Genomic DNA, 27,535 nt, shown 5'->3' on the forward strand with positions numbered 1-27,535 from the left:
GCTGATAAAGGGATGGGAATGATGTCATCTTTCTTCAATTTAGGATGATCACCATCATTAATTCTTGGGCTGTCTTTCATTGGTTCATGGACACAAGAGCCGAGTTTGTCAACAGAAGTCCAATGCTCCAATTCTTCTTCAGTTTGCTTGAAGTGAACCTGAATCTCAGATCCTGAACCAGTATCTTTTGACCTTTCTTGACCCTGATGGTGCAGCTTTTCTTCTCCTATAGTACTTTTAAGAATCAAGGGTGCTTGTTCTTTAACCATAGAGCCCACTTCATTTCTCCATGAGTCATCTACAGGTACCGCAGTTGAGCTGCGAGGCTCTGCATCTGCATGGCGTAAAGTGATGCTCTTAAGGGGACGAGCAATAAGGTTGTTCATGAAGAAATGGAAGAGCCTCTGGCAAATGCCGCGGGAATGAAATTGGTTGTCGTTTTTCTGCATGTCTTGTGCCAAAAACACTAAAAAAAAAAGAAAATGAAAGAAAGAACAGCTGTGGTTGCCGTCTAAAGAGGGGACTTGGGAGATGGTATATTTATTTCAGCAATTGGTTAACATGTGGTTATTCTATCCTTGGAAAATGGGGTAACAAAAAGTTATAATATGGATTTTATGGAAGCATCCTCTTCTCTTTTAACCTTGAAAGGGAGTCATTTCTCAGCCTGCTTAAGTAGGAAGCAAAGGCAAAGAGCAAGAAAATCATAGACAAATCCTAGTGATTCCATGCATTTCAAAGGGAAAGGAATCCTACTTTGCTTGAAGTTTCTGATATTCCCAAATCACAAAAAGCAAGGGTCACGCAAAACACATAACCTATATCAGTGTGGGCCACGGCCAGCAAATGGAATTCAAATGCCTAGCATCCTTTGGAAAACCTGATATTTTATCTTACAAGTGTTTAATGGGATGAAATGGAACTACATGCAGTTGGCTAGGGCTGGTGATTTACTGGAGGCAATACTGACGAATTATGTTTGCCAAAACTGCTGCAATAACATCAATACCAACTATTATTTTTCCATCTAATCATAAAGAGATCGATCAGTAACGAATCAAACATGCATCCAAGGGGGGTAATCCAACTAACGTCCGCTCATTTGGTCAAGTGTTACACCATGTATAAGATACGCAAAGATGTTGCTTGTACATGAATTTATTGAAAATAGGGAGCAAAAACTGCCAAAACTTCCTTGTATACAGGTTTCTTGAAATCCACAGCCTGCATGAAAATGAGGGAAGAAGGGAACCGATCAATAACAAAATCAGAATACTGAATTTAACTGATCGGAACAAATAAGAAACATTAAGACAGCGGAAGCTACCCACAAGGTCAATTATTTGTTCTGGAGACATCCATGACCACTTGCCAAACTCAGGTTTTTCTGAGCCATCACCCAGTAGATTGATCTCTTCCTCATTCCCCGTGAATTTAAGGAGAAACCTGTGTGTTTGTAGTTGCAAAATGTGATTAACTGATGTAAAACGAGCCAGGAAATAAACTGGTTTGTTGGTCACTTTTGGCACCAAAACCTACAGTTTTAATACCGTCAACTAAAAGTTCTTAGCCAAGGCTAAATTGGTTCAGAAATGTAATTGACCTTAATGGCAAAGTCAGTGTAGGATGATTCGAACCAAATGTGGGCTATTTATATGCTCACCACTTCTGTGCTTGACCTTTCCAGTCAGATCCCCATTGATGTTTAAGTTTTTCCCTGACTTCTGGTGGGAAGTCATATGCCACCCAAGAAGGCGCCTGCAAATTCGATCAAGTTGGTAAACCTACCACAGAATGCTCAACAAGAAACTGTAGCCACTCCCAAAATAATTTGAACAGGAACACGTAGAGTCAATCAGTTGCAAAGGCTGAAAACTAGAAATATATAAGCTCTCAGAAGGCATGGTTCATCAATCCGTAGCTACAGCTAATGTGATAAATGAACATGAACTGCATAGATATAGAATGGTGTCCATAAACTCTCACAAGGCTATACCATGGCATTAAAATTAACAGCACAAATCACTAGAGTGCACATTATAATCCAGAAGCAAACCATTTAACATGTTTAATCCACATCCACTTTTCGAATCAGACAAGCCCCCCTCATTCAGAGCAATGACATCATGGCTAAATAAAAATAAAATAATACACTAGCGAAAACATTTTTTTTTTGCTAGATCTTGCTACTGATGATTTCATATCTGTGCAGAGTATAGCACATGAACAACACTAGGCGGAATTTTTTCTCAAACAAATTCAGTAGTGCCATGGAAGTTAACAAGGATAACATGTTGGCTAACAATAAAGAGAAGATTCTTGATATCTCAAAGCCAGCTTAAATTAGACAAATCACATGGTTGATAAATTTCAATATTCCTTATTAGAGTAACCAGTTTCAAAGAAAGCATTTCATTTTCTCCTTCAAAGATTCAGTTGAGATAAGCTGCCCATTCCTTTAAGATGAAAAACAGGGGAATAAAAAAAGACAGGAAAAAGCCAGACCTCGGCAAGAACTTCTGCTGTGCTAACCCCTGTCTCTTCTTTTAGTTCCCTGATAACCGCAACTTTCGGGTCTTCATTCTCATCAATGCCACCCTATTTCACACAAAACACCATTAACATCCCTATATCAACAAACAATCTTCTTTCCCTTTTTTTTTTAAAAAAAAAACTTTATATAACATTATTGTACCACAAAATGAAACCTTTTACTAATCATTATAGCAACATAGGCAACAGCCAAATCACTAAAACTTAAGATTCATCGTCATTAATTTGTAGAACATAGTTTACCTGCTTAATCTTTTCCAATTCTTTATCTTCAATTAGACCTCAAAATAACTGATATTACGTAATCCTTAACACAATTAAACATCACTCTACAATCTTTAACACATTTTTTTAGAAAAAACCAACATTTAAATCACCTGTGGCATATTCATTTTCAAAGAAAACCAATCAAACCATAAATAGATTCAAAATCTAAACAAAACCCATTAAACAAAAACCAATCTTTAAATCACCTGTGGCATTTGCCAAGCATTGGGCATATCCAACCTTGAAGCAGCAAAAATCTGCACGGTCCACACACAGAATAAGCTCATGTTTTCTGCACAAATTCACAGCTACGTAAATTTTTACTCAACTACCTTCTTTGATGGGTTGATAAGGCAAATGCCAACATTTTTTCGGTAACCTTCAGGAGGTGATTCCATCGATGATGATGCTGATGATGTACAGGCGAGACTCGATATTGTTGTGCTGTGAGGTTTCGGGTTTGGATGGAGGAGTGGCAACTTGGTGAATTTAGAGAACTTAGGAGGGTAGTTTGGGGAGAAAAAAGTGGGTTTAGACAGAACCTGAGGCTGAGGAGGACGATGAAGAAGGGGGGAATGTAAGAAAACGGAACGGCATATGGCCATTTCTTCGGGTTTTCATGTTTCAGCGAGGGTTTATAGCGGAGGTCATATTGATTTTATTAAAATATCCCTGTATGCTGAATTAATTACCGTGATATGAATTGGGCTGCCCTACCCATGGATTTAATTTTTTTTATTTTATTTTTTTCTCCTGTCATTTTCTATAATTATTTTCAGATATTTTATGCATCATGGAAATTTCGAGCAATGACCGGTTTGTTTATATGTTTTTAAAATATTTTGTAAAAAATATGTTTTTTTTAAATTAATTTTTTTTATATATTTTGATATCAAAAAAAATTTAAAAAAATAAAAAAAAATTATTTCAATATATTTTCAAAAATAAAATATAATGAAAAGTAATCGCCACCATAATATCAAACAAGTTTTTATTATAGTTATATTTATTAATGTATTTTAACTTGTTTTTTTAAATTATTTTTTAACTTGAAAAATATTGAATTATATATATATATATGCTATTAAAAAAATTAAAAATATATATATTTTATAATATATTTTTAATTAAAAATTAATTTTATAAAAACATTATACACCGCAAGATCTTTAGTTTTTAACATTTGTAGTCTGTGGTAGAAGATCCAATGTTTTGTTTTATATCCCAAAAAATATTCTGTATCCACGTATAAATACATAAGTTATATTGTTAGATGAATTACGACTATCCATTTTTTAAAAAAAAAAATACATAAGTTATATTCATACTGCAGCAGTATGAATATAATATTACAAGAATATTTTGATATTTTAGTCTCAAAAGAGTGCACTGCTGAAACATTGCTAACTTGTTTTGCAGTTAATAAAAAGCTAAATTGTGTAGGGGTTAAATAAATATAATGAGTTTAAAAATAATTTAAATACCTAAGAAAAACAATAATAAAAATAAATATTCATGAAATCAAGCACAATCAAAATAATAGAGTGTTTATTTGAGATCATAATAACTTCATAAAAAAATAAAGTAAAACAAGATAAATCATGAAAATCAATTAAAAATAAATCAAATGCTGACTGATAAAATTAAAAAAACAACATCAAAGAATGAAATTGAAAAAAAAAATAAAAAAAAAAGTATTCAAAGAAAATATCTAAGTGCACGGACATGGGTGGACAACATATGAGTCTGTCAACCCAACCCCACATAGTTGGGTCTTCGTTATTTTTTTAAGAGGCAGTCTTCCACCCTGGCTTTTTTTGGAAAGAAAACACTATTGTGCCCAGATTTTGGCGACCACCCTCTGACTGTTGAAAAGTCAGGGCAAGGTATTTTACATCTAAAATTCATTTTCAACCAATTTTTGTTTTAAAAACACCTAAAAACTACTATAACGACCTTAATAAACTATCATGTTTTCCCTTTATATACTTATATTTTTTTTCAAATATAGTGCACACCCTAACGCTCGGACTCTCTGATTTATTATCCGGGATTTCAACATCCCTTCTCATATGAAGGAAATTCAGTGAACTTGTAATGGTAACTAAGTATTTTTACAAGTCTTTATGAAGTAATATCACAAAAACTTGGGGGGATATTGATGTATTCAAATAAAATAGACCTAAATTTTTTTCCAAAATACACAAAAAATTCTCTAAAAGAGGAAAAAGCCTAAAACACACCCAAGAAACATGGGTTCGAGTAAGGAGCCCGAGCCCACACGCCAAGAACATGGGCTCGAGCAAGTAGCCCGAGCTCATACTCCCTGCATGGTCGTATGGACACCATATAGTGTACTAGGCATCTATCCAGTGCATGTATGCCCAACTCCGGGTATGCACCCCAGCACTCTCGTGGACTCGGGTTGTCATGCCCAATCCTAGTGTGTTTGGGTACCGGTAGTGCTTTTTGGCCCACTTTCACCTCTAATGGTCTCGGATACCTTGCCTGAGCCCAACACTTGTCAATGATTTTTTACTAGACTCCACACGAATCCCCTAGTATTTTATACTGATCAAATATGTATTATTTTAAGTATAATATAACTTAAAATATTACAAGGGTGAAATTACATTTCGACTCCTCTCCGCAAAATAATAAGATTCGTGATTTATAAATACATTATAAATCATTCAAGTCAGAGGTTTATCATCTCTTCATTTTCAACATTTTTAGTATGCATATTTTCAGAGTCTATCTCTTTAAAATATCGTTGCACTCTCTCTTTGTAAAATTACTGATTTTACCATCGGAGAGTCTTTATGTCCATCAAATGAGATTTTTTTCAGGTACCACTCACTTGACTTACCAATCATTACCTATTATTACCACAATTACTAATCACCTGGTTTGCTAGACACCACCTGCTACTGCCACGGAAACCGATCACTTGACTTACCAATCATCATCTCTTACTACAACAGTTACTGGTCACCTTGTTTACTATAGTTATTAAACCCGGCCCGACGGGTTGACCTGGGACCAGATCGACTTGATAACTGGATCGATCTGGGTAAGATGAAAGACCAGCATGAGCAAAAACCGGTTAACCTGACAAAAAACTGTTTTTTTTCAAATGTGTTTTTTTTCCTAACTAGAAACCCCTTATTTTTTATATTTTCTAGTTGGTTATTAATCATTTTCAAAGTTTACTAAATACGAGAAGAATATTTTATTTTTTCAATATGAAATTTGAAACCTTTTAGTATATATACTCTATATTCACAAGAAAAAAGTTATTTTTTTCAATGTAGGATAAAAAACATTTTGAAATAATCTTTTAAACTTCATTATTTACAACATTTATAGTTTATATTCATATGAATTGTTTCTTAATTTTTTTCACATGCAATATTAAAAATTTAAATATATTTTTATAAATTTTTTTAGGTTGACCTGAGTCAACTCGTGTAACTTGGGACTCGGCTCCTTGGTTGGGTTAATCTTCAGGTCGGGTTTGATAACCATGCCTGCTACCACTTACCAATCGTCTGAGTTTTTCATATCAACTCACCAAATATCTTAAATATGGATAATGAATTAGATTACTTGAACTAAAAGATTAAATAATTATCCAATATATCAACCTTATTCTTAAATGTCTTAGATTTTAGGACTCATCATATTTATACCATGCAGATATTGTATTATATACTACATTCGCAATGTATAAATAAGATTACTCTATATTATAATTTTAGTATTTGATTCTAAAAAATTAAAAAATATAATACACTTATCTAACCACCAAACAAATCCATTATAATAAAATTACTGTGTTTCCATCTAATTCCAAACTAAGCTTCACACCAATTATCTCTTTTTAACCAAATTAGCACACCATTTATTTTTGTCATCATTTTAATTTTAACCATAAATATCCTATAAAAATATTTTTTCCGAGAACTTATTAATTATTTTTTATATCAATTTAAAAAATAAATACAACTAAAAAAATATATAAATAACGATATTGTTATTATTTTTTATGGGTGATGTTTTTTTTTTACATCTATTTTTTTTTAAGATGATAAAAAAATAACCATTAGTATGACACGGTTAGTTACTGAATAAAGAAGATCAAGGTTATCGGAAGACCAAAGTGTACAACCCGTCAAAGTCAAAGACCTACCAAAAACAAAAGACAAGAAAATTCTTCAGAAAAAAACTGGCACTGCCCTGGTCGGTCAGCTCTGGTCCCATATCTTCTCCATTAATTCAAGTCTCAGCAAGAACTCATCTTTTTGGGTTCTTTCTATAATTTTCTTTCTGGGGCTTCTGTATTTTCTTCTAAAAAAAGAAGAAAAGATGGTTGTGGCAGTGTCAGGCATGGATTCACTTGGTGAAAGAGCAGCAAAGATGAAAGAAGCACTTCAGAAAAGCCAAACTATTACTGATAGTGTTGTTTCAATTCTGGGATCTTTTGATAGTCGTCTTTCAGTTCTCGAGACTGCTATGCGTCCAACTCAGGTGAGTAGATAGGGGATTCTACTTTTTTTGTGATTTTCTGGATGGGTTTTTGTTTGGTTCTTGAGAAAGTGAGGGAAAAGATTGGGACTTTGGGGTCTTTTGATGATAAACTGAAGAACCCAGACGAGATAATTGATCCTAGATGTTAGTGCTTAGTTTATTTTGCAATTGCATTGGCCTGTACTTGTTGTCTGATGTTGATTTATTGTTTGTTTTTTGGTTTATGAGAAAATCGAGGAAAGCTGAAAGATTAGAATTTGGGGTGTTTTTGATCGTTGGTTGAAGAACCCGGATGAGATAAATGATTAGTTGGGTGATGATGAGAAAGTTATAAGATTCTTGATTGGATCCTGGTTGCTAGTATTTAGTTTGATTTGTGCTTGCTTGATTGGATCCTGGTGCTAGTGTTTAAGATGACTTGTAATTGAACTGACTTGTTATTCTTGTTTGGTATTGATTTATGATTTGCTTTTTAGTTGAAGGGATTTGGATCTTGAGTATTAAAATGATCACTGTTGAAGGACCCTAGATGGATGGATTGACTGGTTTTTAGAGACCATTAAATTATACTGATTGTTTTTATTGAATTTAGCTTTGCTTAATCTGAATTTTCGTAGATTAGAACACATGCGATCAGGAAAGCTCATGAGAATATTGACAAGACATTAAAGGCTGCAGAGGTTATATTGACACAGTTTGATGCTTCTCGGCAGGTTGGTTTCATCAATTACCAAAATTTTTGCTTCCCTGCTTTATTTTTAAATCACTACTCTTAAATTGCTAATGTATTTCCTTTTCCTGTTTCCATGTTTCATTATGCTTGCTTATGCCTATACCTTACTCACCCTCAAGATTAGCTTGATCAAAGAGTTTCTGTGCATATCTGTTCAATTGCTAGACTAAGGTGTTGCGTCTCAAAAAATAGAATTCTAGGACTTTTTTAGTTGGCAAAATAGATTTTGGCGCTGTTCTAACATTTCCCATTGTCATGCTCGTAGGTTTGTTTTTTTGTTGTTGCTGTCTTTACTTTTTTAATTTCTCAAGGCTCAAACTTGATGCCTTAACTGATTTTATGTCCTATTTAATTTCCATTTTCTCAAGATCTACCTTTTCCTTGATGATGTATAGTGTTTGATGTTTAGAAATCTTTCACTCGTTGGATGCACATTTCCTGCTTGTGATTGTTGATATCATTATCACTTCAATATGTAGGCAGAGGCTAAAATACTTAAGGGACCACATGAGGACCTAGAAAGTTACCTAGAAGCAATTGATCAGTTAAGAAGCAACATTCATTTCTTTAGCGGCAACAAAGGCTTCAAGAGTAGTGATGCAGTTCTCAATAATGCAAATAGCTTACTTGCTAAGGCTATTTCAAAGTTAGAGGACGAGTTTAAGCAGTTGTTGGCATCGTACAGGTATGTTTTGTCAAATTGATGCTTTTCACATTGCATGCTTGGTACTTTAACTGGTGTATTGCTAATTCTTCTGCCTTTTTTACCAACTGGTGCTTCTATTTTGCACTGATGATATTTAATATTCCTCTATGTGTCAACTGGTAGTTATCTGTGGTAATGTACTCCTTATGATGTTGGAAAGAAAGCTGGTTCCATGAGACATTGCTTGCTCCAGCTTGCTCATCTCACAGCCAACAAGCTTGCATGTTCTTAAGTTTTACTGGCTTATGATAAGCCTGTATAGATTAACATTTGGGGATATCTGATGTCAGATAGAATAAGTTCTGGGGGTATTTGCTGTGCAATCTATTGTCACTCTTTTTTGTGACCACATAATTTAATTATTTCTGAAGGATCGCATTCATTTCATTAGACAACATTCAAGATGAATTCTGTTTACTTCTTATGAACAATCATCATCTTTTTATTTTGTTTAAGACATTTATATATAGTGTATAATTGATATTAATATCTCTAGCAATTCAGGATAGGATGTGGTTGGTAATGACCTATGGATGCACTTTATCTGGTCATGCAACTTAGGTTTGTTCATCTCACCAGGTTATTCATTTATTTTTTCTAAATTCCAGCAAACCCGTGGAACCTGATCGTCTCTTTGAGTGCCTCCCTGAATCATTGCGACCATCCTCAGAATCACCTGGAAACCTTTCTAGTGGCAGGAATCATCATCATGAGCACCAAAATGGTGCTTCGGAAACTGGTGGCTTCAAACATCTTACACTCATACCTCCAAGGATTTTACCTTTGTTGCATGATTTAGCCCAACAAATGGTTCAAGCTGGGAACCAACAACAATTACTTAGAATATACAGGTAAAGAGCTTTGTCTTTCGATGAGTTATGTGACATGGAATATTATTTGCACTCTGAGCTGCTCTGACCTCCATGAGATATGTATCCATCCATTAGTTGCTTGCTCCAGCTAAGTCAATTTTACAAAGCTTTAGTATGACATTAGTGTTTTCTTACCACTTTAAAGAGTAGTCTGCTTGAAATCTAACTGGAAGAGCTTCTAATTTCACCTAGCTGAAGAGATGCAAACTATAGAAAATTACAATCTTTCTATGATTCTGTGGCACTGCATGATACCCAAGCCAGCCTTGTCAATGTCAGCTAGCATTTAATGCATTTAGCAACATGATTTGGCTCGATAGTTTAAATAGGAAGACACCGTATCAAATTGACCACTTTTTTGTTTTCTTTCAGGGATACCCGATCTTCAGTCATGGATGAAAGCCTTCGCAAGTTGGGCGTTGAAAAGCTGAGCAAAGAGGATGTTCAAAAGATGCAATGGGAGGTCTTGGAGGCCAAGATTGGGAATTGGATTCATTTCATGCGCATTGCTGTAAGGACTTTGTGGACTTGCATGATTGTTTGTATGTTGTACTTCCTAGTATCTAAATATGTTTTGAGCAGGTCAAGGTCCTGTTTGTTGGAGAACGAAGAGTCTGTGATCAAATATTTGAAGGGTTTGATACTCTCCTTGATCAATGTTTTGCTGAATGTACTGCTAGTAGCGTCTCCATGCTTCTTAGTTTCGGGGATGCAATTGCCAGAAGCAAAAGGTCACCTGAGAAGTTATTTGTACTTCTGGACATGTATGAGATAATGCGAGAACTACATTCAGAGGTATGGTTTATGCTACATATGTTCCAAGAATGTGATATGTTTACTTCCTGTAACTTTGTTCTATTTTGCATGAATGAAATAAGAAACCATTATGTCTAGCAGAAATTGCATCAAACTTCAATCGTATATTAGTTCTTTCTTTCTCTACTCCCCTCCTTTCTGTGGACCAAGTTTGACTCCTATTCTTACTTTGCTCTTACTTTGCTGAAGGAAAATGAAAGTTTATTTTCACTGTTACTAAAGTTTAGATCCTTATTTTCCCAGGCTTTTCATGTGGTAGGTTTTTAGTATAATTGAATCAAACACCTAAACACACATCTGCATCTGACCCCAATTTGATCTATATATGCTACTGATTCATGATAATTTTGTGGATGCAAAAATTTTAAGATATATGATACATTCCACATTTGCCTTAGATGCCAGAATAGGTGTTAATGCATGAGTTGCAATCAGGGCAATGAATATTTTGAGAAACATGCAGTATTGTAAATATACGACATGATTTTTATCGACTACAAATTCTTTTGCAGATTGAGGCAGTTTTTGGTGGTAAAGCTTGCAATGAAATCAGGGAATCCACATTTGGTTTGACAAAAAGGCTTGCCCAGACAGCTCAAGAAACCTTTGGTGATTTTGAAGAAGCAGTTGAAAAAGATGCCACAAAAACTGCTGTTCTTGATGGGACTGTTCATCCCTTGACAAGTTATGTGATTAACTACGTGAAATTTCTCTTTGAGTAAGTTCTGCTGACCATTATTTTGATCTTCTAGTTTCTTCATTTAGCTGGTTCTGCTTGTTCACTTTTAGTGCTGTATCGTTTTTTAACTTGAAGCTATATGATGCAGTCACAATAATGACTGACTAGGCCTCCATATTGTTTTTTTTTTCCAGTGATCAAACAAAATATGTGATCAAACAAAATATGTGATCAAACAAAATATTCTTTGCTCAGCTATTGACGTTGAGCAAACATATTTTATTCTCAAAAACACTTCTAACCTTTTTTTTTATTGTTTCTTTTTTAATAAATTGTCCCCATGCTGCTGGATTTAACATCAGATATGTTCACATTATTACCCTGAAAACTGTGTATTCAACCTCTGCAGCTATCAATCAACCTTGAAGCAACTCTTCCAAGAATTTGAAAGCAGTGGCGAAACAAGTTCACAGTTAGCAACTATAACAATGCAGATAATGCAGGCTCTTCAAACCAATCTGGATGGGAAATCTAAGCAGTACAGAGATCCAGCTCTGACTCACTTATTTCTCATGAACAATATTCACTACATGGTCAGATCTGTGCGCAGGTTTGTCATGAATTATGTATTCTGAGAGCTCTTTAAAGTTTACTAGCTCTGCTTGTAGGCAAGTTTCAGTGCATAATTTTTTGTTTTCAGATCAGAAGCCAAGGACTTATTAGGGGATGATTGGGTTCAAAGGCATAGAAGGGTTGTGCAGCAGCATGCAAATCAATACAAAAGGAATGCCTGGTCAAAGGTATTGTTCTGTTTGCCAATTAAATGAACTGCCTGACAACAGCCAAACTCTCAATTAGTTTTTGTTGATATCGTATAGTCTTGATAGTTTAGACAATTGAGGTAGTTAAAGACAAAAAATGTCCTCAGGGTGCCAGATCTACAAGAAAAAATGTGTTTGCTAGTCAAGATGATTTCAACATAAAAGAAATATAACGAGAAGACATAGGTACAGGCAGTTGGCATAACATCATAATAACCAAGGCATATGAAAGAAAAGTTTATCACAATGGAACTTTTGTCAAAGATGGAACAAAGATGTGTGTATATTTTCTTACGAGAAAGAAAAATAGATTTGTTGAGAGAGCTTGCCTTCTATTTATTAAGTTCTATTCATACAATGAAAAGACCTATAGAGTAAAGTAACTGGGTTTTGGTGTTACTAAACCATGGATTTTCAGATACTTCAATGTCTCTCCACGCAAGGCCTAACCTCCTCATCTGTGGGAGGAGGTTCTGCTGTATCTGGTGAGGGAGGAAGTGGCAGTGGAGCCTCAAGAGGGTTGATCAAAGACAGGTCAATATCAATTTACTTTTCTTCTTGAAACAACCTTATATTCTTTTCATTTCCATATTCACAAGCTTTTCTGACCTGGGTGGAGAAGTGTGTTATGTGATCAGATTCAAGACTTTCAATATCCAATTTGAGGAGCTTCACCAAAAACAATCTCAGTGGACTGTTCCTGACACTGAGTTGCGAGAGTCACTAAGACTTGCTGTCGCTGAAGTCTTGTTGCCTGCCTACAGATCCTTTATAAAACGCTTTGGGTATGTTTTGTCCTGTTATGCTTGCAACACAGATACATATGCTTCTTGATATTCTTGTAGATTTGAAGAAACATATCCATCTTTTATAATATGCTTCTTAAATGCAAGAGAAGAACGAAGTACATGCACAAGTTAACTTGGTCTGAAAATATTGATATATGTATATTAGGATGTCAACTTGAATTTGGGTACCTGAAAACTGAACAGAACCAATCTGAATTGGTTGTTTGGTTTGGTCTTTTTAATGTTCAGATTTTCTACTGGTCACGCTCATTTGTGGGTGATGAGGGGCCAGGAAATGTTATTTTTTGTGTCTTTGTTTTCCCTTCTGTTTGGAAGCTCATTTCAGTTTCTGGCTCCAAACTACCTTGATTATGGCTTCCCCTTTTCAATTCTGAATGTTATAATATCTCGGTGCCGGTGCTGCCACTACACCAAAGATTGTGCGAAACCCCCACTTTCCATTGTATCGTGGATCTCTAATTTATATCATTTCCACCATTTTGTTGCAGGCCTCTGGTTGAGAGTGGGAAGAATCCTCAGAAGTTCATTAGGTACACAGCTGAGGATCTGGAAAGAATGCTGGGGGAATTTTTTGAGGGGAAGACCTTGAATGAACCCAGGCGGTAAAGCTTGACACTCACTTGGATTAGTGACCTCATGCTCCGGTAGGACACGCAATGCACTTGTCCTTCACACGTTGTCATAGTGGCACTACTGCCTTTTGTGCATCATATGGTGTTATCAATGTACCATTTGTAAAGGCTGTGAATAAATGTATTCTTTCTATTTGATTTTAAGAGAAATAAGGTCTATTTTTGCCCTAGCTTGTGCTAGTGGCCAAGATGGCCATTGTATTGATGAAATAGAGCGGCTTTTTCCCATTTCCCAATTATGTAGAATTTATTGTGGTGATGGATAGTATACAGAATCACCATTGCTGCTAGTGCATTATCTTTTTTCTCCGGCAAGCTCATTATCTTTTTTCACTTTACAAAAAAAATAAAAATAAAAAACCGAATTGGGTTGAAACATAGTATGATTTGAGAAATTTTATATTATACAAACTGAGAGTTTCAAGCCCAAGCCATATCATAAATGGACATAGGAGTAAAAGGAAGCCCTAAATTGTTTGGTAACATTCGTTGTTGTTTCTCTATTCGGCATATCAATAGAGCATCTAGTCCAGTCCAAACACCCTCCTTCCTTCCAAGAAAAGTTCAACCTGCCGCCAAAATAGAAAAGGACAGATGGACCAGGTTTTGCCACGTGGAAAACAAACTTAGCCACTACCGATATTCTTGAAATACCGTTACTCTGTTACTCCGTTACTTGATGGTTGTTTGGTGTTCTCTGGTTCTTATTGAAAGAAAAGTCTGTCCTCACTTTCCCACTCTTTCTATAACCGATTCTTGTTTGGTTTCCTAGAAAATTAGGATGGATAATAATATCTCGCAAAAGGGTACGTAAATGTAAAATTTTCTTGCTGAATCTTTTTTCTAGTTTGATTTGGTTTTGGTGACGAATGTTTCTTGATGATTGCTGATCATTCGCTTTAAAAAATATTTGTGGGTTTTGAAGATGAGACAAGGGAATGTTGTAGAAAGGGAGCATGTGAGTACAAGCCAAGAAAACCTCTTTCTGAAGATACAATCCCTCACATTCTCAACTTGTGAGTTTTCTTTTCTTTTCTTTGCTTTTAATTCTGTGTTAGAATGCTATTTTGGTTAGATAAAGTTGTGTTTTGTTAGAGACTATGATTGTACACCAAATGTAGAAAAAATTATCGAAGTTTTTTCGATTACCATTTTGATCAGTAAAGATATTGTTCTGAAGTTTATTTCCATAGCAATTGAGCATCTGTAAAGGTTATAGTGTATGTTTACTTACAATCTTATGCAATCTGGACTCCATTGAAGGTAGGAATGGAAATTAGGCTTTGTTTTGTTTCAATGGCAAGAAATTTATATGCGTTCTATACATTAGTGGTGGTTAAATGGGAGTAGAATGGAAGGGAAATTACTGTTTTCCATGACGATGGAAGTTCATACGATGTAAAATTATGTTATTGTTCAAGACTCTTTATCAATCATTTCAAAATGTTCATCAAAGTTCTTTCATTGATTGTTTCAGATATGGGTCTCGTGCCACGCCTCAAGATTTTGAAATCTATGCTCCAAATGCTTCTTTTGAAGATCCGCTCATGTGTGCTCATGGGTATGCAAATCTTGTAGTTTTACTAGTGAAGTGAAACATAGACTTTTTGATTCTTAGAACTTTAAACACTTTGCATCACAGAGAACTGTTTGCAGTCATGAAACCGGATCGATAAGCAGAGTTTGGTGGTAATAATGAGTTCAGATGTAGTTTGTTGGAGCTTCTCAAAATTATCAGCCTTCTGTAGGAAGTGAACATTGATCATTTTATGCAGTGAGCAGATTTTTCCTTTTCCATTGATCCCTATTTGGTCATCTTCAAATGGAGAATTTGTTGCTAAACCTCCATGCAATTTTCCAATAAATCACCCCTAGTTTATTGATCAGAATCATTAGTTTGTTGCTTGTTTTAACCAGAGAAATGTTGTGGGAATGAATGCCTTTGCATTTTCTTCTTCTGCTGATTTTATGATCCCACAGGGTGAAGCAGATCGAATCAACTTTCTATTCAATTTCTAAGGTGCTATATTTTCTGTATCAGTAATAATCTTCTTCTTTGTAAATATCAAATTAATTTGAATTTATTTTTCTGATTTTTCTAATCATACACTATGATTTTCTAAACTCTTTCTCCCTCTTGGATTTTGATCTTATCATTATGTCTAAACTACGAGAGGCATATACATTGTGTTGAGTCATGTAATAAATTGAAAAAAAAAATTGTAATTGTTTTTCAGGTCTTTAGTGAATCAGGAATCGTTGAATACAGTGTGAAAGAAAAAACAATATTGTCAGCAGGAAAGCAGGAGGTTCAGAACTTATTTTGCAATCACTCTTCATGATTTTTTCCAGGTTTGGCTATTGGAATAGAAATTTGAAGCTTTACATGATACATTTGCTTCAGATATTAATTGACAGCAAACAGCACTATAAGTTCCTTGGAAGAAATATAGATTTGATATCACTCATTAAGCTATACATCGAGGATGGGAAGGTAGTTCGCCGTGAAGATTGGTATGCTCTACAGATACCTATGCAGAATTATCCATAATTGCGACTTATGCTCATGTTAAATTCAGTGTTACTTTGTACAGGTGGTACAAGAAGCCAATTGGAAACAGAGAAACAATCAGGTTTCCTCTGGTTGGCCACTTAATGGAAACACTTCGCCGAGGATCAATGCTTGCAGCTCATTCTTTGATGGGATTCGGAAAGGACCCCTCCACGTAAAGTTACTCTTACAATCAAACAGATACATCGTGTTTTTCTTCTGCTAAACTTGTGTTCATGTTTTTATGTATTTCTTGCTTAATCATGTCAGCAAGCCATATTATTGCTATACGAGTATTTAGCCAAGTCACTATTGAGCTTGTATTAAATCTGTGTTATTGGTTCTGCTTTAAATTAGCATTACAAGCAATAATCAGCAAAAACAAGTTTGTATTCGAGTATTGTATATATAATCTCCAGCAGCTTTACATACAACTCTATATTTCATTTTATAATGCAATGCATGTGATGACTGTAAATGAAGTCAGCATTTTTTAACGAACTGGATCCCGAGTTCATGGTCGACAACACAGGAACGATGTTATATATAAGGACATTGTAATATATACGTTAACTCATAGAACAGACATATTAAAAGAACAAGTTATTTAAAAATACATAGTATTTCATAATCTTCCAAAATATTTTGTTATTCAAAACTATTAAAATCAAATAATAGTTCAAAACTTCTTATAAGTAATTAAAACAAAAACAAAAACATATAATACTCATTATATTGTCAAAATTCAAACTTAATTAAAATAGAATAATATTGGAACATCTAAAACATCGAATTAAAACAAAAAAAAAAGCCTTGTACAAGCTAGGCATACAGTCCAAAACTGAAGAATCATGAACACTCAATAAAGTCCACCTGCTAACAGAAATTAAGTATTTGAAATAAAATAAAAAATAAGAGATGAATTTAACCAACTCAATAAGAGAATAATAATTAATATACATTTTAGATATTAATAGTTTGCAAGTCAATTTATCTTGATATACATGTATATACTAGGCATATTATTATAGAGTAGTGGCATACATGTCAGAGATGACACCTGAATGTGACCACCATGAGAGGATCAGTTGTTATAGGTTGATGCCTTTCTCACGAGTTAGGTATACAGAATACTATGTGCACATAAATTAACTATTATATGTTAGCATGTAATTATTGACAAGCCCTATATCAAGGCATAATAGATATTCACATAATTATCAAAGTAATGTATATCATATCGAATAGAATTTAGTTAAACAGAATATGAGTGCAAATTAAAAAATAGATGAGTATTAGAAAAATAAAGTAACAAATATAAATATTTAAGAAATTAACTAGTTATACTCATCATATAATCAACATACATATTTATTTATACTACATGCATATTAAAGATTACCTTACTTACCCAGAAAATATAGAAGTAAAAAGAATATTAAATGAAAAACCCGAAATCATATTAAAGATTGTTAGAAGTACCTACAACAAATATGCAAAATATACTAAAAACAACTTAAAAAAATAAAAATAAAATACTCCAATGCATAAAAGAAAACTGGGTTTAGTCTCTTAAGTTTAGGGACTAAAATGATAATTTTTAGAAATCAAGGACCAAAACATAATTTTACCAGAATTGGATGACCAAACTGTAAATGTTAGAAATACATAAATATACTGAAATTTCACCCATAATCTATCCTCAATTGTGTCCCGAATCTGAATTTAATTTCCAGGAACCAAATTGTATTTTTTTAAAGTTCAGGGATTAAATTGTAAATCTCCAAAATGAAGGGACAAAACTAAAAATTATACAAATCGATTATCAAAATGAGGTTCATCATCCTTAAAATCATAGGAATACTGCCCAGAATTTCAAAATACATTTCAGGGTCAAACTATAATTTTTCAAAGTTTAGGGACTAAACTGTAATTTGTATAAATCAAGGACCAAAATAAAATTTTGTCATCTTCAACCTCAAGATCACTTTGTCCAGATTTTCCAGCAAAGTTGAAATAAATTTCTTAACCCATAATAAATCAATTAAACAAATCAATTCATAAATCTTTATTTCTAACAAGACACTCAAAATCAATCACTTAACATTAAATCCATAATAATCATGAATCAATCTTAAGAACATAAACTTCAAATCTTTATAAAACCTAATCTCTTTATTAATTCTTTCATAAACAAATCATAATCTAAAGTAACATGAAAGGGAAAAACACTTACTTCTTACTTTCATATTTTAAACTCAAAATTCAAGATCAAAAACTGAAATTTTTAGTCTGATGAGAGGAGGGTCACGATAGCTACAAAAATTAGAAGAAAAAAACAATTTTCTTACAACTTTTCATTATACTTAGGTTAATTTAGGTTGAGTTTGAGTTAATTTGAGCTTGAATTTAGACATGGGCATTATAATTTTCTCGATGATCAGGGATATGGATTTTTTAAGCAAAAACACTGGCTTTTTCCCTAGGTTTTACATTGAAACAAATTAGCCAAACGGTAGCTTACTTGTCTTCGAATCATAACAGGACTATATAGGAAGCCATAATAACAGAGAAGGAAAAAAAGAAGAGTGCGGGAGGAAGTTATGATGCTTGCTTACCACATTGATTGCAGCTTACTAGAAATATATAGGTGACAAGATTATCTTTGCAGGTGACATAACTAACCTTTCATGATTTTGTTTTGATACTAGCAAAAGATCGACAGAAAATGTGAGACTCAAGCTCCAGACCTAATCCTGGAACTTTGCCGGAGCACCATTGAGCTACAAGCTTGTTGGTAATTAACCTCTCATCATATTACTAGTTAAGATGGTTAAAGTCATTGGATGTGTACTTTTAACCAAAACCATCAACAATCTTCCTGTCAAATTCTCTCATCATGTCTTGTGCGCAGAAGAGAGGAACTTTGACCTTGATTGTCATTTCCAATTGTTTTTCTTTTTGTCGAATCTCGATGTGCTAGTGCTAGACGGTCGTAGATGTGTTTTTTCCTGACCATTAATTTCTGCTCTTTAATTTTTCCCTTTGGATAACATGCACATGCCTTGCTATTTGTGGCTGTTCTTTGGATTACTCCTGATATGGTTGAATCTCGTGTTGAGATTATCAAGCACACGGACCAGGATTAAATCTACAATTCATTAGGCAAAAATATTTAATTAAAGCTTCAGATTTTAGATAATCCAAAAGACTAATAAATTCATGTACAGAAATTAAACAAAAAGGAGTTATCTTAAAACTAGAATAGTGAAATGAGATGAGCCATATGGGATCTGTTTGTTTCCTCATTGAAGGATGGAAAGGTGAATATTTACTTGATAGCAATTTGTTTTGAGGAAGAATTAACATATGATTATTTATAATATTCATAAAAAGCTATGATGTGATATGAGGATCTCTACATGTCTTCCAAAGACGCTCAAATTAAGACAAGATCTAACAATGATTGAAAGCAAAAACATATCGAATATACAATATCAACATGCATTCTCTTGTTAAATTTCACGCCGGAGCCTCTTTTTGACTGGTCTTTCATGCTACTTTGCCTTTGAGATGTATTTATACCTACAGTGCCCCACAATAAGCCTAGTCTCTCTCTGTGTGCCCATTATCATTCGAGAATGATGATTGAAGGATCCAAGACTAGTGTTCTTCAGGTATAGCTGCAGATAGGAGAGAGTGAAAGGTAGATGATTCTATGATAAAGCTTTTTCTTTGTCGGAGTTCAATTATACACTTATTATTGGAGTTTCAGATCCGAGAATTCCCTTACTTTCATGTAAAAATTATCATGTATTTAAAAGAAGGAGCTTTGTGTAGATGGCGACCTTATATAAGAACAGCCATTCTAGCTAGCTGGCTGGCTGGCTTTCTTTTTCCAAAGACTGCAAAAGTGTAGTGTGGAAACTTTGTCTCCATGCCATTCTTTTTTGGCTAAGGCCTCCACTCTCTCCCTCAAATCAAAAGTTTGAGGTGTGGAAACTGAGACACTACTATCGCAATGAAAGATAAAAGATGTGATCGTAGTAATGCCTTTGAAAAGTGTGCATTTTGAATACTTTATGCCCTAACGACCCCTAAAAAGAATACAACTAGTGGGTTCCTGCTTTTGGTATTTCCTTTTCCCATTCCTTTTTATCAGTTGTAATTAATGATTTTCAGTTCTTGCTCTAAGAGTATATCAGGATAACGGCTAGTATAATTCATCTCACCAAATAAAAGAACCATTTGGCCATTATTTTGTGTCAATGATACAGGCTTTCACAGTACAACAACCTAATTAGAAGTTCAAACTTGAAGCAATAAAGCATGAAATCAATTAAGAACATGCATCCCTGCCCCACCTCATCATATCATGAAACATATATAAGACAAGCTAGTAACAACCTTCTGATTAGTGATACAATGATCAAGACCTAAATGCATGTTGAACTTTATAGTTCTTACTGCTAGCTGTTGATTACCGATACATAGCTTGCGACCCTGAAGAATATCACGTCTTGGTAAAAAATCATCAATATTTAATTAGATTTGTGCTTAAATGGGTATCTAGCTAGATGCTGCAAATGCCAAAGGATTCTGCTACTAAACCAAGCAACAGCTGCTGGTTTGAATTGCGGCAGCCACTGAAGTGGACTAAAGGTGAGCATGGAAAACATTTGGAACACGTTTGACTAAGTTTGAACTGATCATGATCATCTGACTATATATTTTGTCTAAGAGAATGTTTTCTGCGTGTCGGATAAACATGAATAACAGTAGATTAAGGGTGCATGTCCAAGAAGACGAAAAAGTCGAGTAGAACATGCAAGAAAAAGAGTCATCTCCTCAGGAAGAGAACAGACCAAAAAATCAACATTTTCTGAAAGATGTCTGTTATAGTTCTCAAAAGTCTTCTAGGGCATGATATATTGTTAAATATTGTAAGTGCGCATAAATGACAGGTGCAACAAAAACATGTCTAAATATGTTTCTTCAAAGAATTACAAAGATTCAAGAGAAAAAGGATGAGGAATTATGATGTGTATGAAGCCGTAGGTGATGGTCATAGATGTACAGGACAATGTCCCGGCAAGCCACACAAGTTTTTCATGGAATTCGATACCATCCCAGAACTAAGACTCCTTGGTTAAAAACTAATTCAATAATTCATGGAATTTGCTATCATCCATTCCTATGACTTCTTTCTCAAGTCTTTTAATCATTTATCCTTAATGGGAACAGAGCTCGAGGTCATTTCTTCAAGTGACAAATGCTACCCATTAATACCATCAACTTAGTGGAGTAGTCCTTATAAATTTATGGGGCCGCTGGTGGATTAGGATTGGTGTCAACTGGGTTATTATCATAATGCTGTGAAGTTTACTAAACTTTTTGAATAAACACTCAGTGCAAGAGATAATATAAAATTTTTATCATCTTTTTGTTAGGTATTCTTTCTTTTCCTTTCTTCTTTTGTGCTGCTCAAGTTAGAAAATGACAGTTGGGGATGAGTAAAGCAGGTATCACATTTAGCAGATAAGCCATTGCTTGCTTCATTTGATCTTGTGTTTTAGAGCATACAAAAGAACCGGATATAAAGCCTTGGTTTACTACTTTTTGTGGTTTCGTTGTAAAGAGCAGTACTCATGCTAAGATCCTCAGTGAAGGTACAAAGAGCCTTATCATTTGTTAGTCCTTCGGTTTCTTATGAGTAGAGGAAGGTATAAAACTTTCTGAAAGATGAAACTCATTCCTCTTTTTGTTTACAAAATGATACAAATCTTTAATTTATATGAACAACAAGCAGCAAAATTAATCTAAACCTATCCCTCCTCTTTTAGTGCTTATACCACCTGATGGCAGATAGGGTGGCTTGGACCACTCATTTCAAGCTAGTTACTAGTTGCTACATATAGCATGAAAGATATTTAGCAGAATAAACTCATGGATGAATATTTTGAATGGCGAGGAGCTGGCGAGGTCCCATATCTGTACTTCAGGTATAACATATTAATTAATCACTAGCATATATATATGTGTGTAGCCAATGTACCTGCAAATTTCTTCAAACGTGTTTCCCCTTATGTTTATGGCTCCTATTTTAAAAGTCATATAAAGATGATCTTCCTTTTTGTGATTCTAAAGTGGAAACTTCTTTTTGGTCTAACGATTTAGATGCTTCTTGTTTCTTCTTGTTTTTATGCTGATCCTCTTTTTGGTTGCTGATCAATTAATCCCCTCCTCATATATACTTTTCAAAGGCTATAATGTTAGGTCTTTTTTTTTTTTTTTTTGGTTGCCAGCCCCAGTATACGGGTTGCCCCGACTAATCTGGTGGTCGCCCCGGGTCGCATGCCTGGCAGTGGCAGGTGAGACTACCAATGTTAGGTCTTAATACATATAAACCAACCAAACAAATAGTAATGATGTGAACACTTGCCCACTAAGGAAAAAGCTCAGTGTTCACCTTTTATAATTCGTTATGGAGGATTTTCTCTCAATGGTTTCCCTTCCAGAGTGGCCAATCTTTTGCATGACCATTGAAGTTATGAATCTCTGAACTTTTGGTTTTCAACAATTTCAATACTGGCCAAGTCGCCTACCGCAAGATGGATCTTAATCACCATGTTTATATATCATTGTTGCAATTTAAAGTGTAGTATGGCAACTTGGGATGACCTTTTGCATGTAAGATTGTCTAACTTGGAAAAAGAAATGAAATCTTAGAGAAAAACTATGATTCAAAATGCAGTAATCTATTACATGTTACAGCAAGTTAAGAAAGAAAAACAGATAAATATACAGCAGAGCCCTACTTAGCGAAGTGCCTAAATCCTGTCAGCTCCCCCCTCCATATAAGATCAGAAAAGAAATTTTCTTTTTTCCCCTTAGTTTAATTTCTCTCCCCACATAAATTCACAAAAACAAAAAAAAAACAAAAAAGAAGGAAAGAAAGAAGAAAGTCCTTCCATATAGAAATCTAACAGATTACGGCCCCTCCTATCTCATCAACTCTTGAATTTTGAAAATAACCTGTCTATCCACAGATTCTAAGATTCCATTTTCTGCAAGTGAATATTCATCTCCATTATCACCTTCAAAGGAAATATTTAAGTCAAGTGAAAGAACAGGACTTTTATCCTCCATGCCACCCTCATCTTCCTTGTCTCCATGGTCCCTGGTTTTTTGCCTTCTTGGAGGTGAACACGCTCTGGACACTGAACTGAAGCTTTCACAACTGAAAACAATAATGGCATCTTTAAGAGGAACTTTTTCACCATCAGGAAGTGTTACACTTCCATTTTCAATTGCTTGTTTGATACCCTTTTGAGAACAGTTATCAACTCCATCCACATCTTCCATGAAGAACACACGATGAGGGTTCTCATTCAATGCTAGGCCAAGTCTCTCAAGATAGCTGCAACCCAATTCATCTCTTGCTCTCTTTTTTTTGGATTCTTCGGTAGAATCAGCTCTTGATGATGAGAAATTGCTTAAACCGATTGAGACAAAGTTGCTTTGAGAGCCAAAAACTAGTCTAGCTAGCTCCCTTGCAATGTTCTCTTTGCCTTCAAAATCAACACCTAAGAAAAACAGCCATGTTTCTGCTTTGTTTTCTATGTGATTCAACTTCCCCTTCCTTTTCCTCATTCCAGATCTGCACTCAAGGATGGTGGTTGCAATTTCAGGAATGATATCCTTTTGCCATGGAACCTTTTTCTCCAAGCCATTACGTAGATTCTTCAAGTTGTAGTCATTGAACTCTTTAAAGCTTTGAACGCCTTCCATATCATCCATTGCCTCACTTGAAGAAGCTGAATTTGGGCTAGAGTTAGGATTTGACAAAAGGTCAGGTTTAGGACCATTTCTCAGACTGCTTTCATAACCTTCATTGCTGCATTCTGAAATCCAAATCTGGTTCTCTTTCTCAAGCTGTTTATGTTCAAAAATCACTGGCCAACTTAGATGTGTCTGCTGTGAGTCGGTGTTGCGTTCATGCGAGGAGACTGAATTCGGCGAAGGAGGTGACGAAGCAAATTTGATGGTTTTCTCAGGATAGGAGGACTGTTTGTGGACTGAACCAAAAAGCAAGCTCCCTTTATTGCTTAGATATTCCTGCTGAAGAAGTTACAATTGCAAGGAGTGTTAATGTTTCTATCAAGCATCGAAGCCAAGATCTGTAACAAACTTAAGTTCAGATAAAATAAGCACCTTGTCATTGGTGGTGTTTCTTTCAGTCTCTTCCTTGCATCGCTGGAGCCATAAGGGCAAGCTTGAGCCGGTGGAAATAGTAATGCCAGTAGTGGATTCCTTGTTTTGGATCCTACCTGCTAGGCTTTGAGATTCTCTATTGAATTTGACAGAGTTATCTGTCCAGCATGTTGAGTGGTTATCTACTGCACGTTCAAGCAGTGGCCAATTACTGGACCCATTCATAGATACCTTGCTTCTGGACTGATGAGATTGTGAATCACTGAAAGAAAGTAAAGAACAAAAAAGTTAATACTGGTGACAGGCATGTCGAGGAAAAAGGATAGGCAAGTGAGCTTGAAATAGCACTTGTATTAAAATGTAAGGACTTGCCTATCAAGTTTGAGACTTAAGCTGAGGCTCCCAATTGGAATTGTTACAGGATAAAGTTCCCACATAGTCTCTAGAGAAGGGTGGCCTGCTTTACACTTCATGTAAGTTTGGAAAGTTGCAATCCCCATAAGCCACAACCTTCCCGTTTCACTGAATCCATGAACTAATGTTTTGATCTCCATGATTATGTGATCTACAGTGCAGTAGTAGCTTCTCCTTTGCTCACCATAACTTGACCAAAAATCAGAAATCCATTTTAGATCACCCAAATATAAAACCACCCCATTAGTCATATAACTTTTCACAATGCACCTAAGCTCCACAAGCTTCTGTTCAAGCTTCTCTTTGGAAAGACTTCTTAAAGAGAAGAGAGGAAGGCTTACGAACCTCACAGACCTCAAATCCCCAGAAGCCTCTCCTCTCTCGAACTTGTCCATCACTCCCCTAACTACACTCTCAGCAGTAGCCAGACACTCTCCTGTTATGACAGTGTTTCTCTTTTTTCTCACCAATGCGTTCAAGACACTCATTACATCATCATTCCTTACTTGATCTAATGGCTTTCCATGTATGATTCCAAACTGACTAAGAGGTAAAGGCTGAGGCACGCTAGCACTAAGAACTTGAGGTTTGGTGATTTCTTTAGATTGGCTACTAACAGTAACAGAACTTTGAGGACAGATCTCCAAAGAAACAGCTTGTTCTACTTTGTTTTTCACTTGAGTACTAGAAAAACCAGCCTCCCTCATGACTCTACTGACACTAGGATCATCTAGGATAGAGATTATGAGTTGTTCTATCTCAATTTTCAAGGCTAAAATGGGCTGTTGCTGGTTTTCGATGGAGCCTCGCCGTTGGTGAGCCTGGGCTCGCTTAAAGGCTGCAACCAAGGCATTGGAGAGGGAAGGGTAGGAAGAGTGAGGCCCTAACAAGGCACTAGAAGTAGATGCAGGAAGGCGATTAAGTGCCACATTGAAGCAAAGCTCCAGAGCCTTGCATTGAAGAGGATGAGAGTGGGCTTGAAGGCAAGCCCTTCTAAGAAGACCAGTAGAGGAAGCAAGCATAGTACTTGCTACATGAAGAGGAGTGACTTGAGCATGGCCTCGCCGCCTAGCAAGACTAACTGCTTGTTTGACTAAACTTACAGCCTCAGGTGTAAGAGTCTGCTGTACACTGCAAATTCCTGCTCTCATCTTTCTGCAGTTTTAAATGTTCACTCACTTGTATAATGATACAAAATCTCAAGGGTATCTAGCTAGGTGAAGGAAAACTAGATGATCACTTAGAGAGGTTTTGGCTGCATGTGTGGATACTGGATAGCTGGAGAAGTAGAAGCAAGGAGTTGTTTCGGTAAACTATAAGACAAGCTACTAATTAATATGAGAAAGCAGCAATCTGGCTGGTTTATATTGAAGAGGTGGTATGTGTAGATATTAATTATGTGATATGGGATTGTGCTTTACTTGCTGGTGAGGCAAATTCTAGTCTTTGTATGTGAAAGTGGTTTGCATGTGATATCCGACTTTCTCTTTCTCTCATCATATAAAGGTTAGTGGATAAATAAAAATAAATAAAGTTGGTGTCTCTCTATATTGTGGGAGGAGTTATAAATTACGCTAACATCTTGCAAAGCACTAAGCTTTAAGGGCCATGAATGGAATAATCACTCTGTTGATGGCATATAAAATGACTGATGAGTTATGTACTAGCAGCTTCAGAATAAGCTCAAAAGTAGATTATGAAAAAAAGGAAAGAGAAAAAGAGAAAGGGCAAAGAAAAGGAAGGGCAAATCCACCGATACCAAGGAGGTGAGGAAAAGAAGAGAGGACTGCCTGTCTGTTTGAAGAAGGGAATTGGGAACTGGGAACTGGGTTAGCAGTGCTTTATTCTGCTCTATTCTAAAAGAAGAGGAATAATAATGACTTTGATGATTTGAGTTATGGATGCCACAAACTTTAGAAAAAAACAAAGCAAAACAACAGCAGATTGCATGAAATCTATGCCAAAGACATTCTTTCCCTCGATCCCCTCCTCTCCTTCTTGCCCATAAAGTTGGCTTTGAGGACCTTTATTTCAAATCAAGTTTTCTTCATATTTTCTTGCCATCAAATTCATAATACATGCTGTGCATTGAGTGTTTTTTCTTTTGTCTTGGAATCCATCTTGATCATTGTTGTGCCTAACTAATTATTGGGTAGATAGATTCCTATTCGCTTAGCCCATGACCCTATAGACTATAGTAGCCATTTTCAACTCAATAATTAGCTAATCTCTTACATCTTCTTCTCTGGATGGACTGTAAAGTACTGTTGTTACAGTCTCATGCTTATATTATAGAACAGTCATGGATACTTGTTTGGAATCCTACCTCTCTCTCTCACAACATTGGACGGGTTATCAGTCATAAAAAAATGCCACAAGAATATTCATCATATCGCGGTGTCACTTTGCACTTCTCTTGATCATCGTTATAAACCTTCGCCTGATCAGGTTAACCTGTAATTCATCGATTTCATTTTGTATGAATAACAACGTTTCAGAAACCTTTACCGGAGAGAACTGGATAGGGTAACAGTAAGTTGTAATGAGCAAAAACAGAAGAATGGTCAAGGGACTCAAGATGCAAACTAAACGACACGTCGGTCCACATGTGAACCTATGTCAGGATGAAACCAAGCGACAAGTCGGATAACAACCCCCACAACAGTCGTGCAAAATTATTAATGACTTGTCGTCGGAACGAAGACTACACTTGTCCGTGTCGGTGTGAAATTAAACGACAAACGGTCAATGAGTCAAATAATCTGCCAAGATAAATTAAAACGACAACCGGGTGACAGTTGGGGGGAGCGTTAAAAGAAAGGAAAGTTCAGTTTACCCCTAAACTTAAAATCATTCTCAGGGACCTCCCTGATGCTCTTATTTATCGCAATCTAAACAATTAGGGGAAATGATTTAGGAAGGTAACCGACAGGTATTT

At 35.4% G+C, this 27,535-nt stretch overlaps 4 protein-coding genes across 5 annotated transcripts; 2 read left to right on the top strand and 2 right to left on the bottom strand.

The window, feature by feature from the left end:
* Nucleotides 1-992: 992 nt before the first annotated feature.
* Nucleotides 993-3,468, bottom strand: LOC133704455 (nudix hydrolase 26, chloroplastic-like). Its single transcript, XM_062129278.1, has 6 exons — nt 3,153-3,468; nt 3,027-3,077; nt 2,506-2,598; nt 1,664-1,758; nt 1,332-1,446; nt 993-1,224 (listed from the first exon to the last, which is right to left on the bottom strand). The coding sequence occupies exons 1-6, from the start codon at nt 3,423-3,425 to the stop codon at nt 1,159-1,161; spliced, it is 693 nt and encodes a 230-aa protein (XP_061985262.1). The 5' UTR covers nt 3,426-3,468; the 3' UTR covers nt 993-1,158.
* Nucleotides 3,469-6,984: 3,516 nt separating this feature from the next.
* Nucleotides 6,985-13,708, top strand: LOC133705404 (exocyst complex component EXO70A1-like). The gene is made up of 12 exons (XM_062130589.1): nt 6,985-7,350; nt 7,968-8,063; nt 8,563-8,768; nt 9,398-9,640; nt 10,034-10,172; nt 10,244-10,456; nt 10,990-11,195; nt 11,566-11,766; nt 11,857-11,956; nt 12,396-12,511; nt 12,616-12,762; nt 13,275-13,708. Exons 1-12 carry the CDS (start codon nt 7,189-7,191, stop codon nt 13,390-13,392), a joined length of 1,947 nt encoding a protein of 648 aa, XP_061986573.1. The 5' UTR covers nt 6,985-7,188; the 3' UTR covers nt 13,393-13,708.
* Nucleotides 13,709-14,012: 304 nt separating this feature from the next.
* Nucleotides 14,013-16,403, top strand: LOC133705405 (uncharacterized). The gene is made up of 7 exons (XM_062130590.1): nt 14,013-14,224; nt 14,344-14,434; nt 14,896-14,979; nt 15,399-15,438; nt 15,656-15,727; nt 15,823-15,932; nt 16,013-16,403. Exons 1-7 carry the CDS (start codon nt 14,200-14,202, stop codon nt 16,146-16,148), a joined length of 558 nt encoding a protein of 185 aa, XP_061986574.1. The 5' UTR covers nt 14,013-14,199; the 3' UTR covers nt 16,149-16,403.
* A 6,291-nt stretch (nt 16,404-22,694) lies between these two features.
* On the bottom strand, nt 22,695-26,073 carry LOC133704698 (protein SMAX1-LIKE 3-like). 2 transcript variants are annotated; one of them, XM_062129619.1, is made up of 3 exons: nt 24,556-26,073; nt 24,184-24,445; nt 22,695-24,087 (listed from the first exon to the last, which is right to left on the bottom strand). In XM_062129619.1, exons 1-3 carry the CDS (start codon nt 25,746-25,748, stop codon nt 22,972-22,974), a joined length of 2,571 nt encoding a protein of 856 aa, XP_061985603.1. In that variant the 5' UTR covers nt 25,749-26,073; the 3' UTR covers nt 22,695-22,971. The 2 variants fall into 2 exon arrangements, with proteins under 2 accessions (XP_061985603.1, XP_061985602.1); XM_062129618.1 differs by having other exon boundaries at nt 22,695-24,090; nt 24,556-26,065.
* Between the last annotated feature and the right edge of the window lie 1,462 nt (nt 26,074-27,535).

The sequence above is a fragment of the Populus nigra genome, chromosome 10 (genome assembly GCF_951802175.1).
Source record: "Populus nigra chromosome 10, ddPopNigr1.1, whole genome shotgun sequence".
In the NCBI taxonomy this organism is placed as follows: domain Eukaryota; kingdom Viridiplantae; phylum Streptophyta; class Magnoliopsida; order Malpighiales; family Salicaceae; genus Populus; species Populus nigra.